The following is a 16,663-nucleotide window of genomic DNA, read 5'->3' as shown; positions in this document are numbered from 1 at the left end:
CAGGTTCACGCCATTCTCCTGCCTCAGCCTCCCGAGCAGCTGGGACTACAAACACCCGCCACCACGGCCGGCTAATGTTTTCTATTTTTAGTAGAGACGGGGTTTCACCGTGTTAGCCAGGATGGTCTCGATCTCCTCACCTAGTGATCCGTCCGCCTCAGCCTCCCAAAGTGCTGGAATTATAGGCGTGAGCCACTGCGCCCTACCAATTCAGTGCTTTCTTGTAATGAAATTGCAGTGATCTAGTACACAGCAGCTTTTAGGTTAGCCTGTGAAAATTCATGCTATTGGTTCCAGACTAAAAACATATCTATTAAGCAAATACTACTGCCATACAGTTGACACATCTCATGCTGTGTCAGAGCAGGCTCCATGTCCTGTTGACTCCCCAAGTCCCTGAACGAAAATTCTTAACGGGCTATTAAAAAAAAATGTGCACCACCTGTGGGTGTCACCTCAACTGAGGCTTTTCACTATTCTGATGAGTCTTCAACTAAAGGATTTTCAGATCTGCATAATTCTAATCAGTAATATAAAACTAAAACTGTTAGTCCTCAGATGTAATTGGGAAATCTTCAAATACACAAGTGGCTAGTCTGAAAAACTGACCGTGAGGGCTCCTGGTGACTGCTAATAATCTACTGCCTGCCCTTTGTCCTCAGCAGTAAACCTGGCACATACTGGTGCAATCAGTAACACCTTACGACCATATAGCACCTGCACATACTTTATCTGATATCATCTCGTAACAAGGCAAAGACAAGTTGAATTATCTACTCAAGGGCTACTGAGCACGTGAAATGTGGTTAATGTGACCAAGAAACTTAATTTTATATTTTATTTCATTTTAATATACATTTAAATAGCCACATGGGCTGGTGATAATATACTGAGTAGCACAGACATACAGAGCTCACTGTACTAGTTGCCCACACAGCATTCTGAAAGATAAAATCCCATATTTTAAAAAGGGTGGGATGACAGCTTCAATATAGGGTGGAAAAAAAAAAAGCATGGGGGGATGAGAGTAGCTGAAATATGAACTGCGAGCTGCAAAATCTAAACAAATCTCAATTGAGAGCTTTAGGATTCTATTGTAAGGTTCTATCTAGTGGCTACTAGATGGTTTTTCTGCTTATCTGGATTTTAAAAAACGCACTGGCGATGGCAATGTGAGTATTCTGTATGTGCAAATCATCAATTACTCCGAATGATGCTTTTGAAAATGGCAGCTCCTGAAGCATGTAACAGAATGGGCATGTCTACCCAAGCTGGTCTTACATGAGTCTGAAAGGCAACTTAATGATTCTCTGTACATTCTATGTAGAAAGGCCTCAGGTCTCTCAGGACATGGAAAGTGGCAAAAGGAAGAAATAAAACTGTATTTAAATATGATCCCCAAATCTGTATGTAACAAAGAGATGTGCACAAACACACACAAGCACACAATAGAAAAAAAAACTCAAAATGTTAATGGTGGATGCCTGTAAGTGGTAAGATAACATGATTTTTATTTTCTTTTTTTTTTTTCTGTGTTTTTAAAATTTTCCACCTAAATGTACTGCTGTAATCACAAAATCTATTGCTATCATCAAAAAATAAATTTTCCCTAAAAACCTTTAACTTTTAAAAATCTCATCTTAAATGTAGCCATCATTTCACTGTTTCCTATGTATGAGTGGCCTAGGAAAACAATTCCTTCTTCTGTTTCACATAGCACTAGACTTCACCAACTTTTAAACTAAAATTACTCCTTAAACCTTAGCAACCGCCTTCAGCAACAAACCCCCTTAAGCTGATCATCTAACACATGGCCTCAAAAAGAAAAGACATTACAAACCTTTCGGTGATGGAAAAGTGTTCTCCGTTCCTTTGCCAACGGGGGTAGCTGGCAAAGAGAGTGATGCTTGGACGGCGGAGTCCATCTTTTCACAGTCCAGAGTTGGAGAGCTAGGAGCCGACTTTCTAGTTACTTCCTGTTGTCTTTCCCGAACTGCTAGTTCTTGCCTTAAATCTGTAAAATATTCCAAACAAGGGCAGGAATATTCACTAGAGGGAGCAAATATATGAAGAAAAGTGACATCTAAAATGTCATAAAGATCTTCCTAAATTACCATTTCTCAAAAACAAATTTCCTATTTAATTATTAACAACTTTTATTTCTAGGGGAATAAAAATGGCAAAACTACTGTCTAAATGATCTTTTAGAATTTAAAAATGTTACAATCTGAGAGAAATTACTTATGCTCGTATGCAAAAACTAACAGTGCAGAGTCCACAGTACAATTCACACAAAAGTAAATATTCTTCACCAACTCATTTGCTTTTATTTTCAAATGTTGTAGTTTTGGGGTTATTGCAAAATCAACTAAGTGCATTTCTGTAATTTTAAATGAGTTGGCATTAACTATTATTACTATGAAATATTTAGTTTTAGAAAAGTATTCGGAGTGGTTTAAATATTCGTCATTCTTCTTGCTCTGTCGCCCAGGCTACAGTGCAGTGACACAATCTCGGCTCACTGCAACCTCCACCTCCTGGGTTGAAGAGATTCTCCTGCCTCAGCCTCCCAAGTAACTGGGATTACAGGGGCACACCACCACACCTGGCTAATTTTTTTTCTATTTTTAGTAGAGACAGGGTTTCACTATGTTGGTCAGGCTGGTCTCGAACTCCTAACCTCAAATGATCTGCCAGCCTCAGTCTCCCAAAGTTCTGGGATTACAGGCGTGAGCCATCACACCCAGCCAATATCAAGTTTTTAACCCAAAATTAATGTTATCTTTTCCGATTATACAATTTAACCTACAGAATATTTGCTTATGTTAAAAAAGGAACAAAGTCATCCCCCTTTTGGGCATGTATCCAAAAGAATTCAAAACAGGATCTCAAAGAGGTATTTGCACACCCATGTTCACAGCGGCATCATTTGCAATAGCAAGAGATGGGAGCAACTCGATGTCCACCCACAGATGAACAGATAAAAAAAATGAATACATACAATGGAATATTATTCAGCCTTAAAAAAGAAGGAAATTTTGTCACATACTACACATGGATTAACCTTGAGGACATTATGCTAAGTAAAATAGACCAGTCACAAATACAGTATAATTTCCCTTACATGAGGTATCATAGAAAGTAGAACTGTGGTTGCCAGGGGCTGAAGGGAAGGGAAAATGGGTAGTCGCTATTCAAAAGGTATAGTTTCAGTTTTGCAAGATGAAAAAGTTCTAAATATTTGTTTACACAATTTGACTATACTTAACACTACTGGAGTGTACACTTTAAAATGGTTAAGAAGCCAGGCACAGTGGCTCACACCTATAATCCCAACATTTTAGGAGACAGAACCAGAAGGATCACTTAAGGCCAAGGATTTAAGACCAGCCTGACCAACATACTGAGACCGTCTCCACAAAAAAAATTTTTTTTACTTAGCCAGATGGAGCCAGGCGTGGTGGCTCACGTCTGTAATCCCAGCACTTTGGGAGGCCAAGGTGGCCAGATCACGAGGTCAGGAGTTCGAGACCAGCCTGACCAACATGGTGAAACCCCATCTCTACTAAAAATACAAAAATCAGCTGGGTGTGGTGGTGGGCACCTGTAATCCTAGCTACTCAAGAGGCTGAGGCAGGAGAATCGTTTGAACCTGGGAGGCGGAGTTTGCAGTGAGCCAAGACTGCACCATTGCACTCCAGCCTGGGCGAAAGTGTGAGACTATGCCTCAAAAAAAAGTTGACTCTAAGCTTCTCTGGCATAGGGACAGTAAGGTAAGGGAGGACAAACACAGTTGTCCCTCAGTATACATGGGGATTGGTTCCAGGACCCCCACCTACACCAAAATTGGTGCATATTGAAGTCCCACAGTCGGCCCGTATATATGAAAAGTCCGCCCTCCATATACAGGGTTTTGAAGGGCATGAATACTGTATTTACAATCCGTGTTTGGTTGAAAAAAATCAGAGTATAAGTGGACACATACAATTCAAACCCATATTGTTCAAGGGTCAATTGTATTCTTTAAGTTATAAATTTTACCTCTTGCTTCATCCTTTAACCTCTGTACAGAGACCAACAAAGATTCCTTTTCATCAAGTTCACTTTCTAAAAATGCATTTCGTTCAATGGCCTGATTTAGCCTTTGTTCAAAGTCTTCCAGTGAAACTATTGTTGCCCTAAAAAGAAAAATTAGAGTACATGAATTAAATAAATAACATGTGCAAACAGACAGTGCAAAAGGAAACTGTCAGTTTATCTCATGACATTTCCTGACCTAGCCAGCCTGGTCCCATTCAAAGAAGATGATCCTGCCCCTTCTTGACCACTGCTGGCACTTAGTGTCTCTACCATTTGGGTAATATATGCAATATATTCTCTTAAATTCCCACCTATTCCTTAATGTTCCCTACGGAAAGGCTGTTTGTTACACTATTTATATCTCCACTGGGTTTTGAACACAATACAATTAAGTTTACACATTTTCAGAAAGAAAACTTTTCAAAACTTGTAATATATGTAAGAGTTTGTTTAAAACATTAAGTCCCAAGTCAGGGAACCTAAGGCCTATTCACACTGACTTCCTAGAACTAAATCAAAAGGAAAACCCCAACTTTCCACACCTAAGTCACAAAAGGACCAGAGGCTATTCCCTTTGCTTGCTGCAACCACTCAGACATTTGCATAGGGTGTCCCTTTGTAACTTCAACTTCACTTCAGCCGCTGACTGGTTGCCCTCCGCAACCAATCTGGCTGCTGCCTCCTTTATGCCCTGGAGCAGCCCGCCCACTTTTTTTACCTAGGGTATTATCATAGTGAATGTACATATCTGTCACCCCCAAAGGTAGTGACCAGACTAGCTCCACATCTGCAAGTTTAGCATCATGTCAGTCACTTAAGACTTACTGGATAAATATTAAGGCAGGAAATATCAGGAAACAATTATAAAGTAATAGGAAATAAGTTTGGAATGGTTAAGAAACAACTAATTACAGATGCATAAAAGTTTGGCAACAGAGATAGCAAGCCACTGTAGGTTGCTCAGAAAATGTGAACTGAAATCAACATTTGAAGAAAACCCATCAGTCAGTATTAAAACAAAAGAGAATAAAAAGGAATAGAAATATAAAGACATATCAGCTAGAAGATAACTACAGAATCCACGTATAAGATGTGAGGACCTACAGGAAGTATGGAAGTGTTAAGAGCACAGAGGGAAGATGGGGGAATGCACGAGACAGTTTAAAAAAAAAAAAAACCTAGGCTGGGCACAGTGGCTCACGCCTATAATCCTAGCACTTTGGGAGACCGAGGCGGGCAGATCACTTGATGCCAAGAATTCAAGACCAGCCTGGCCAACATGGCAAAACCCCGTCTCTACTAAAAATACAAAAATTTGCTGGGTGTGGTGGCACATGCCTATAATTCCAGCTATTTGGAAGGCTGAGGCACAAGAATCTCTAGAACCTGGGAGGCAGAGGTTGCAGTGAGCCAAGATCATGCCACCACACTCCAGACTGGGCGACAATGCGAGACCCTGTCTCAAACAAAACAAAACAAAACAAAACAAAACCAATAGGATCGACCATAGTATATGAAAGAAAGAAAAAAGAAAAATTGAAAGAGAAAAGCTTTGAAGGGCATTTATCTGGGAGATGAGGATTTGGGGTTCCTTTCCATCCAATGAGTTACAGGTGACATGAAACACCAGTCGCAAATGTTCTGGGACTAAGATCTAGGGGAAGAGCCTAATAAAGATTTTAATCACTAATTACCAACATAGTTTTTTTCTAACAAAATGCAGTCATTCGTTTACCTTTTGGCTCGCTCCAGGTCGTCGTTGGCCTGCTCCAGCTCTCTCACATACTTATGCAACTGCTCCTTAATGGCCCGAGTCTGACTTAAATCATCTTCTAACACTGAGACCTGCTTATAGCTCTGTGCATATTGATGCTCTAGCTTCTCCTGAAGGCATCAGTATAGGAAAGTACATGTCATTAATATACAGTCCTCTTTAATAAAGAGGTAACTCAAGTTAAAAGGGTGGGGGGGAACCCGAGGAATTTACCCACACTCTTGTAACAATTATTTTAAAAACAACTAAATGACACATTCATTCTAAGTACCTAAACTCTGTGTTAAATTCTGTCAACCATTCTCCTCTCAGAAAGAAACCCAGTAACAATCTCTCTGAAAAGAAGTAATATAAAAACCCTTGCCTCAAAATCCCCAAACTTGTTGAGGAAACCTCTGGGTTTTCAGGCTAAATGCGGCCCAGGATAAGCACAGAGTTCAAATTCCCTACCTTTTCCCTGCCCACCCAACCTTCCCCAAACCCACCCACTGCCCAGACACTAAACACCCTCAAGCACGTGGCTACAGTAAATGGTGAAGGGCAGAGAAAGGAGTTAATCCTTTTGCTCCTGAAAATTCCTTTTAGAAGGGAAATTTTTAACCCAAACTAAACTCCAAAACTGAAAGGGCTACGAACAATAATGAAATAAATGCATATTCCCTATCAATATAATTATAAACATACAGCAGAACGACGCAATCTATCTGTCAAAACAAATAATCAGGTAGCTTTTGAAAATTATAGGAACTATAATAATATAGCTAGGAATATTATAGCTAGAAAAGTGACAGCTACAAAGTTTCAAAGTGAACTCCTAAACTCTAAACCATCTTTTCCCCTGGTTCCATGAAAGAAAACAATTTATTCAAAAATTCACTTTAAGTCTTTTTTTCCAAACTATTTTTTGTCACTTGCTTCTCTTAAGCACCTGAAAAATATATTTCTCATTTTAATAAAACCCAACACATTAGACACCAGCGTCTACAGCTGCAGTTACCTTTAATGCCTCCACTTCATATTTCAGTCTTTGGTTATCAGCCTGCAAGTCTCTATTTCTTTGTTCAGCCTGTACTAATTGTGCCTCCAACTCTGCTTCTAATTCTCTGCTTCCTTCCTGGAATTCAACTAGCTCATCCCGAGCTTCCTGGAAGCTAATCAGAAACAAAGTGGGAAAGATGAGTTACACTAGGAACCACAAGGATAGTCTTGGAGGTGATTCTATAGCAATTCGATAATTTTTGCTTGAATGCTAATGCTCTCATAAAATATACTAAAGACAATCTGTTTTGCATCTCTTACTGTATATATTCAGGGTTCAATGAAGATGACCAGCCCAAAAAGGAGCCACAAGTTAGTGATTATAATATTTAAGAAAAGTAAGGCTACATAGCTCAATACCATTAGCTTCTTCCACCACAGAACTCAGATGCCAGAAAAATGCATTTTTGCTTTCATTAAAGTAACAAATTTGGCCGGGCGCGGTGGCTCAAGCCTGTAATCCCAGCACTTTGGGAGGCCGAGGCGGGTGGATCACGAGGTCAGGAGATCGAGACTATCCTGGCTAACATGGTGGAACCCCGTCTCTACTAAAAATACAAAAAACTAGCCGGGCGTGGTAGCGGGCGCCTGTAGTCCCAGCTACTTGGGAGGCTGAAGCAGGAGAATGGCGTGAACTTGGGGGGCGGAGCTTGCAGTGAGCCGAGATCCCGCCACTGCACTCCAGCCTGGGAGACACAGTGAGACTCCGTCTCAAAAAAATAAATAAATAAATAAAAAATAAATAAAGTAACAAATTTGGCATTTCCTTCTACCATATTCAACAGAAATCACAGATATTTTCACATCACCATAGAATCGTTGCATATATCTCTAAATACATTTATTTTCATGACTATTTCAAAATTAGGTAGTTATTACATTCACTTCTGTATCTTTTTTATTTAATGCATTAATACAGAAGTACATATTACTATGCCATAAAGTAGTTTAATATTTAGATAACTTTTTTCAATATAATTGATTTTCTTTGTAATTCTGTTATTCTATGCATTTAAAAATATTATGCTGAGCCATAGGCTACCCTAGCCTATTAAGACATCTATGACACAGAAAAATATTAAGAACCCTGCCATAGATACACACCTTTCATATCCACTGGCACAACAGAATAACTGACTTCGGTGACAATAATGAAAGGGCAGTAAAAGGTTTGATAAGACTTAGTAAACTCTGTTAACCAAAATAGGAAAATGTATCAATATTTTATTTAGAAAGATCCCATTTTTAAAAGAGAAATTTGAGACAAGTTTTGGTGCTTAAAAGGTTGTTACCTAAAAGTTCCTCCAACCAAATAACTGAAATTTTATAAAACGTTCCATACCCCTGAAGCTCCTCCAGCTCCCTCAAAGCTTTGCTGGCTCCAGACACTGATCATGCTTGCCTGAGGAGAACGTCAAGTCTGTTCTATGGAGCCCTAGACAGTTTATCAGAATCTCCAAATGACCAAAATGATGAGGCAGTATCAGTGCACCCAAAGCAGACCAAAGAGGGCCCAGTCTACAAAGCTTAAAGGAGGCAAACGATGGGAAGAAATCATAAATGACAGTTTTCCTACTATTTTAATAATTTGAACAATATAAAGACTTGGCATGTTTACACTATTTAAATACAACCCATGTGGTGACTGTTTCTAGAATCTCAATCCTAGAATCCTAAATCTGCAATTCTAAATTTAGCTTTATGTTAAAAAGAAAAATGCACAAACAAGACATGGTGTATTCCAAACGCCCTCTCCTACTTTTACTGTGCTTTCCGACATTACCTTTGCTTATACTTCAAGGAAAGTTCCTTCCAATAAGCAGTTTCCTCCTTTAAACTTGAAAAATCTGGTATATCTTCACCATCCATGATCAAGAAAGCCTGTGAAATATTAAAGACAAACTGTGAACAAATTAAGAGAACAGAGAAATCTAAGCAAAAGCATAAAATCTGGGACAACACTGAACTGCAGCATTCTGGAGGGAGGAAAACATGAGCGATCCAGTGGCTAACTCTCTTCCAACTCAGGCACGTCAGTCACTTCACAGCTCCACTCTCAGAGACCGCTAGTATTGTGAATGAGATCATGACAAATGTCCTTTGATACAAAGCGACAGGAGGCACAATCAGTTGCAGCATAGGTGCTGGGTGACTTGGGCCCACAGAATCACCCTGCACAGAGGTGCAGCATCGGTTTAAGGCCACGTGGTCTTCCGGGAATCAGGAGACAGAAACAAGCTTATTGTCAGAAATGCTGCTGCCGCATGCATGCCCTTCCCAGGGGTACAATTGCTTCAAAATATCTGCTTGGAACATTTGATACCAGGTGACCCTACTAGAAAAGCAGGCACCACATTCCCAATGATTTACTATTATCAAATTTCTAAAAACTTCCAAAGCTTCCTTCCAAATGTCCACTCATCTCCAACTTCAATGATCTCGCTTTCATCCTGGTTCTTCTCCCAAGGCATTCAGAGGGGGAAAAAAAGCAATTTAATTAACTTACATTTGGACTAGCTACTTAAAACTCCCAACTGATTGCCAGGCCCACTCTAGAGGCATGCCTACCGTCTCCTGGCACCCCCGTCTCCTAGCACCCCCTCCCCACACATCCCACTCGATATTCCGGCAGTACTGTTCGAAACTGTCTTAACACACCATGCTCTTTCAGGTCTGGAAAGCCACTCCAGGTTTTCTCTACCTGGAGTGGCTCCCCTAAATAGGAAAACTTCTATTTATCCTTAAAACCTAATTGTCATTTTTTCCAGAGAGGTTTTCTTGCCCTCAATTGGACAGCATTAAAATCTCTTGCATTCTTTGCTACCTCTGTACCCTACACATGTTTTCACTGATACAACCACCACAGAGCAATGCGTTTGCTTACACCTTTGTGTTGCCTGTTAGGCTGGCTTACTTATTTCCGTTTCAGCCCAATGCCTGCACAATACTGGATACTCAATATTTACTGAATTAAACCATAATTGATTCAACCTATTCCATACTAGGCAGCAAGAACTCAAGACCAGCTTTCAAAGTAAATTAATAGGCCAGGTGCGGTGGCTCACGCCTATAATCCCAGCACTTTGGGAGGCCGAGGTGGGCGGATCACGAGGTCAGGAATTCGAGACCATCCTGGCTAACATGGTGAAACCCCGTCTCTACTAAAAATACAAAACATTAGCCGGGCGTGGTGGCAGGTGCCTGTAGTCCTAGCTACTCAAGAGGCTGAGGCAAGAGAATGGCGTGAACCCGGGAGGCAGAGCTTGCAGTGAGCCAAGATTACGCCACTGCACTCCAGCCTGGGTGACACAGCAAGACTCCATCGCAAAAAAAAAAAAAAAAGTAAATTAATAAAAACCTGGAGATGCAGAGAACTTCGAGTTTATCTAGCACAAGCCACTCAGGAAGGTTTAGCAAAAAAAAGAGAAAATTATTTTTAAAAGAATGAACGGTTAAATCTCTCTGCGTCATCAAACACAGAATACAGTGGAAGTTCAATAAATAATTTGAATTGAGGCTGGGCATGGTGGCTCATGCCTATAATCCCAACACATTGGGAGGCTGAGGCAGGAGGACTGCTTGAGCCCAGAAGCAGTGAGGCTGCAGTAAGCCATGATTTTGAGGCTGCAGTGACCCATGACTGTGCCACTGCACTCCAGCCTGGGTAACACAGCAAGACCCGGTCTCTAAAATAAATAAATACATAAATAAATAAATACATACATACATACATACATAAATAAATATCTGAACTGATTTATAATCATCCTTTCAATATTCCCTCTTGACTTTCAAAGTACCACTTTATTAACATCTGAATTCCTGCTTCAGGAATGGAGTAAGCAAAAAGACGTGTGGGTAGTTTACTTCCACCTCACAATGTACCACCATATATGAAATCAATATGAGAAAATCCATCATTATCAGTTAGACAAAAGTATTAATCTGATACACGGGCAGCCACATTCAGTCACTGACATAGGCTCAGTACAGGCTCCACATCGAAGAACAGGGAGCTGATGGGATTTCTGGGAAGAACCTTAGAGATAACCACTGCACACTAGCTACCTCAAATCATCATCATCCAGCCCTGAAATACAAACGGACAACCAAGAGCCATCTGACAAATAAGAAAACCCAGTAGCATGAATAAGAAAATTTTAGGACCTACTGAGAGGAAACAGACAATTCAGGAAATGAGATTTTTTCTTATACAAGAACTCAGGAGGTACTAGACAAAGACTTAAAAAAAAAAAAAAAAAGTCAGCAGGGCTACCTCCTACACACTTCCTGAGACAAGTACAAAAGAAGGGAGAAAACCATGACCTGGACAGCACGGGATGCAGGAAAGACAGGCTCCGACCTAGCGCTGCAATGAGAAGTCCCAGGATGAAGCCCAGTCCATCAGGCCCATAGAATGCTTCAGACAGATGGACAACACCAAGAAAAATAAGGAATCCCACAGAACAGATAGCATAGAGCGTGAGTAAAAAGCTAGATATATTTGAGGTTGTGGTGAAGACGTGTTACTCTACTGTCACTAAGAAAAAGAGCAATTTACAAGCTCAGGAAAATAAAAAAAGCAACACAAGAAAGTCCTGATCCTTATATAAAGCATTTTGTAAGTTAATGATTTCTTTTTTTTTTTTTTTTTGAGACGGAGTCTCGCTCTGTCGCCCAGGCTGGAGTGCAGTGGCCGGATCTCAGCTCACTCCAAGCTCCGCCTCCCGGGTTCACGCCATTCTCCTGCCTCAGCCTCCCGAGTAGCTGGGACTACAGGCGCCCGCCACCTCGCCCGGCTAGTTTTTCGTATTTTTTAGTAGAGACGGGGTTTCACCGTGTTAGCCAGGATGGTCTCGATCTCCTGACCTCGCGATCTGCCCGTCTCGGCCTCCCAAAGTGCTGGGATTACAGGCTTGAGCCACCGCGCCCGGCCTAATGATTTCAACTCTAAAATTTGTAATGTATTGATTTTATCTTATCTGAAGCAACTGGGATAAGTTCCATAACTGTGTAGCCATTGATGAACTTCCTGTTTTTGGTCTTAGCTTTGCCCTAAGTCCCATGTGCTGCTCTCTTGGAAGGTTCCAGGATTTGGTGAACAAAATTGTATTCTCGTTTTTTATGCCCCCTCTGGTTTTGTAGCCTCTGATGATAATACCTGTCAGCCTTGATCTTCCCAAAATGATTACTTTTTGCCCTTTTAGCTTATAATGATTTGGCAGCCATCTCAGTCCCTGAAGTCTTTTGTCATGCTTTGTATTGCCCCTAGATTACCTATCTGCCTTTCTGGGGCTGAGTGCCTAGTGCTGCTTCTGTACTGAACATTTGATTGACCGGCCGGATCACTTTTAAGTTTTCAGTACTCTTTCTGTTACTGTGCAGCATTTGATGATATTGCCAATAGTGTGGCCCGTGAACCAGTATCATTAGGAAAGTTCCTAATGACTGTTAGATACCTTCCTTGGCATCGATCATTTATTTGACGGTGTTTAAATGTGGAGCCAATTCTTCCACAAAAATAGTTAGGATTGTTTTGAATCTATAAATGTTATTCAGGAGTCCGGTTCAAATCATTTCCGTGTGGGGGTATTTTTTGTTGGTTTTGACCCATTTATATAGTATCAGAGGACCTACCAGCAGCTAATGCTTTGAAGGGCGCTTAAGTAGTGATCCCTGAGGAATAGCATTGTTTACCCCTCTGGATGTACTGCGAGTATCCATTTGTCTCTGACTTTTGGTTCTTGAAGAGGGACATATTCCTAATACAACACCAACTTTTCCATGAGTGTCCCCTGATAACTCAGGTTTTAAATAGCCTTTTGCATGAAACTTTTTGAGAATCAATTTCTGGCCCTTGCATCCTCTTTGTCCAACTACTTACATTCAGTGTCAAATAATTCTAGCAAAATTATTTTACTTCACACTCATTCTTTATTTTCTTTTTTTTTTTTTTTTTTTTTGAGACGGAGTCTCACTCTGTTGCCCAGACTAGAGTGCAGTGGCGCAATCCCAGTTCACTGAAACCTCTAACTCCCGGATTCAAGCAATTCTCCTGCTTTGGCCTCCTAAGTAGCTGGGATTACAGGCACACACCACCACACCTGGCTAATTTTTGTATTTTTAGTAGAGATGGGGTTTCACCATGTTGGCCAGGCTAGTCTCAAACTCCTGACCTCGGCCGGGCGCGGTGGCTCAAGCCTGTAATCCCAGCACTTTGGGAGGCCGAGGCGGGTGGATCACGAGGTCAGGAGATCGAGACTATCCTGGCTAACATGGTGAAACCCCATCTCTACTAAAAATACAAAAAACTAGCCGGGCGTGGTGGCGGGCGCCTGTAGTCTCAGCTACTTGGGAGGCTGAGGCGGGAGAATGGCGTGAACCCGGGAGGCGGAGCTTGCAGTGAGCCGAGATCACGCCACTGCACCCCAGCCTGGGAGCACAGCGAGACTCCGTCTCAAAAAAAAAAAAAAAAAAAAAACTCCTGACCTCATGATCTGCCCTTCTCGACCTCCCAAAGTGCTGGGATTACAGGCGTGAGCCACCATGCCCAGCCACATTCTTTATTTTCTTGCTGAATCTTATGTGAATTGAATGTTGACCATAACTTTTCTAATCAACAGGCTATTTTCACAACCTGCTTATTGGCCCCCCTAACAGTATTATAACCTACGTTGGATATCATTTACTAAAAGGACCATCAGCTCTTCCAGATCAAACCAACGTAAAACATTTAACCAAGAATAAGTCATAGGAGCAGCATAGCATAGTGGTTAAGAGCCCAGACCCTGAAGCCAAACTGCCCAAGTTTGAAATCACACCTGGAAGTTCTGATTTGCTACTGATGCATCTACTCACTACTTGGGTGACTTTGGGCAGGTTACTTAATTACTCAGTGCCCCATTTCCTCACCTGTAAAATGGGGATAATCATTAAAATGAGGTTATGAAGTGAGCTAATATTTGTAAAGTACTTAGGACAGAACCTGGCACATAGTAAAAACATAAATGTTCAATAAGTTATTAAAAATTGGTAGTTCAGGCCACGTGCGGTGGCTCACGCCTGTTATCCCAGCACTGTGGGAGGCCAAGGCAGGTGGATCATGAGGTCAGGAGATCGAGACCATCCTAGCTAACATGGTGAAACCTCGTTTCTACTAAAAATGCAAAAAAAATTAGCCAGGCGTGGTGGCAGGCACCTGTGGTCCCAGCTACTAGGGAAGCTGAGGCAGGAGAATGGCGTGAACCCGGGAGGCAGAGCTTGCAGCGAGCCGAGATTGCACCACTGCGCTCCAGCCTGGGCGACACAAGCGAGACTGTCTCAAAAAAGAAAAAATAAAAATTAAAAAAATTAAAAAAAATAAAAATTGGTAGTTCAATAGCAGACCTTTCAAGCATGACCACAAAGTAAACAGGCTTCAAAATTTAAAACATGCAGATGATTATTTAAAATTGATCATTTCGAGAAGCTATATGCATAGTCCAGTGATATCACCATTGCTGAAAAACATTTCCAAAACTTTTTTTGAATACCCTTTATGAGCCACATTAAGAACAAAGCAGGCGAACAAAGCCAGCCAGGCGCAGTGGCTCATGCCAATAATCCTAGCACTTTGGGAGGCTGAGGCAGGCGGATCACTTGAGGTTAGGAGTTCGAGACCAGCCTGGCCAACATGGTGAAACCTCGTCTCTACTGAAAATATGGAAAAAAAAAAAAAAATTAGCTGGGTGTGGTGGCAGGCACCTGTCATCCCAGCTACTCAGGAAGCTGAGGCAGGAGAAACGCTTGAACCCGGGAGGAGGCGGTTGCAGTGAACTGAGACTGCGCCACTGCACTCCAGCCTGGGCAACAGGGCAAGACTCCATCTCAAATAAAAAAAAAAAAAAAAAAGCAAACCTTCTTACTTTGTGGTCACACCTCATCTTTATTGCTTCCTAACAGGTATTCTCCAGCTCTATCGCCCTACTTTCACCCATCAGATTTACTCTTTTTCAAAATCAGATTCCGGCCAGGCATGGTGGCTCACGCATATGATCCCAGCACTTGGGAGGCTGAGGTGGGAATGTCACTTGAGCCTAGAAGTTCAAGCCAGCCTGGACAACATGCTGAAACCCTGTCTCTAACAAAAATACAAAAATGAGCTGGGTGTGGTGGCATGCACCTGTGGTCCCAGCTACTCGTGAGACTGAGATGGGAGGATCGCTTGAGTTAGGGAAGTTAAGGCTGCAGTAAGCCGTAATCGTTCCACTGCACTCCAGCCTGGGTGACAAAAATGAGACCCTGTCTCCAAAAAAATGAAAACAAAAATCAGATTATTTACAAATAATAAAATTTGCTACCACTGCAGATACTCAAGTAACAGTTTCAGGGGCTGTGTTACAGTCTGTTCAGTTTGCTTCAAGTTACACTGGGAGGATGTGTTCACTGTTATTTGAAACTATATAATTAGAGATTTTCACGCTATAGAAAGTTAGCCTATATAGAAAACACATTGCTAAAACAATGCTCTAATGGTACATCCACAATTTTCTGAAGCTAGAATGAAGATAGATAATTATGTATTATTGGCAGGGCGCGGTGGCTCACGCCTGTAATCTCAGCACTTTGGGAGGCTGAGGCGGGCAGATCACGAGGTGAGGAGTTCGAGACCAGCCTGACCAACATGGTGAAACCCTGTCTCTATTAAAAATACAAAAACTGGCAGGGCATGATGGCACGCACCTGTAATCCCAGCTACTCAGGAGACTGAGCAAGAGAATCACTTGAACCCGGGAGGTGGAGGTTGCAGTGAGCCGAGATCGTGCCACTGCACTCCAGCCTGGGCGGCAGAGGGAGACTCCATCAAAAAAAAAAAAAAAAAATTATTATTCTCTGCCCACCCCCACCCCATCTTTATTTAATACCAGGTCTCAATATGGACAGAGTCTCAAAAGTATGACAATTTTTACGTAAAGCATTATCATACCATGTATGACCTTCAGAAACCTAGCAACAATCGACTCATTTGAATTGAAAACAGCCTGTCCAAAATGCCTTTTATTTACAAGGAAATTACTCTTTGTACAATGCTAAGAAAATCTATTTTCAATACTGTTTCTGGTTAACAGTTCTAAGATGGACTAATGATGCTGGAAGAGTTCTTTCAGAGCTCTTCCATGTTGGTAATACATGCCTTTTTACCGAAATTCTACTGCTCTCAAAGGTGACATTTACAGAATTTTTAACTCTTCAAAGTTGATCATAAACATGGTCTCTCTTTGATTCTATCAGACTTCTTTTTCTACTTTATGGAGTGCTCAGAAACTTACGTCAGAAGTAATTTTAAGCTTTAGTAACCAAATTTATCTCAGCATGGTTTACAATGAAAATAAGTTGTTTTGCAGATGTCATGAAAGCAGGATCTAAGTTTTACTAAGGTTCCTACTTATTTTAAGCTCCTTATCCAACTTCAATCTATTTAATTTAAAAAAAATCAAAACAACTACAGTTTCAGAAGATTTAACAACTTCCATCTGGATCAAGTCAACCTCTAACCAGGGCTGGCCAAAGGTTTTGTTTCTCATGCACTCTAATTTTAAATAACAATAATTTTAATAATAATTTAGACGAGATACTTCACTTGGTTCCCCTTTACTTCTCTTCAGGCCATGACTTAACGCTGCATTGTGCCCATCAACTTCATGATTTAGCAAAGACATTACCCTGTCTTGTAAGCACATTAAGAGCAACACAGTTTAGCTGACACAATGTTAACCAGCAACTCCTGAACAA

The 16,663-nt window shown here is 41.2% G+C and overlaps 1 protein-coding gene across 5 annotated transcripts in view; it reads right to left on the bottom strand.

Annotated features, from left to right (window-relative positions):
* The window catches only part of NDEL1 (nudE neurodevelopment protein 1 like 1), a 79,856-nt gene that overhangs the window by 38,961 nt on the left and 24,232 nt on the right, over positions 1-16,663 (bottom strand). For all 5 annotated transcript variants that reach the window (XM_031657363.1, XM_021928731.2, XM_021928730.2 and 2 more), the window contains exons 2-6: positions 8,676-8,773; positions 6,852-7,005; positions 5,816-5,964; positions 4,042-4,178; positions 1,841-2,014 (exon numbers count right to left, since the gene is read on the bottom strand). In XM_031657363.1, the coding sequence (XP_031513223.1) occupies positions 1,841-2,014; positions 4,042-4,178; positions 5,816-5,964; positions 6,852-7,005; positions 8,676-8,761 (700 nt within the window). In that variant the 5' untranslated portion in view covers positions 8,762-8,773. The remainder of the gene's footprint in view (positions 1-1,840; positions 2,015-4,041; positions 4,179-5,815; positions 5,965-6,851; positions 7,006-8,675; positions 8,774-16,663) is intronic.

The sequence above is a fragment of the Papio anubis genome, chromosome 17 (genome assembly GCF_008728515.1).
Source record: "Papio anubis isolate 15944 chromosome 17, Panubis1.0, whole genome shotgun sequence".
Taxonomy (NCBI): domain Eukaryota; kingdom Metazoa; phylum Chordata; class Mammalia; order Primates; family Cercopithecidae; genus Papio; species Papio anubis.
This window is presented reverse-complemented; position numbering and strand designations above follow the sequence as displayed.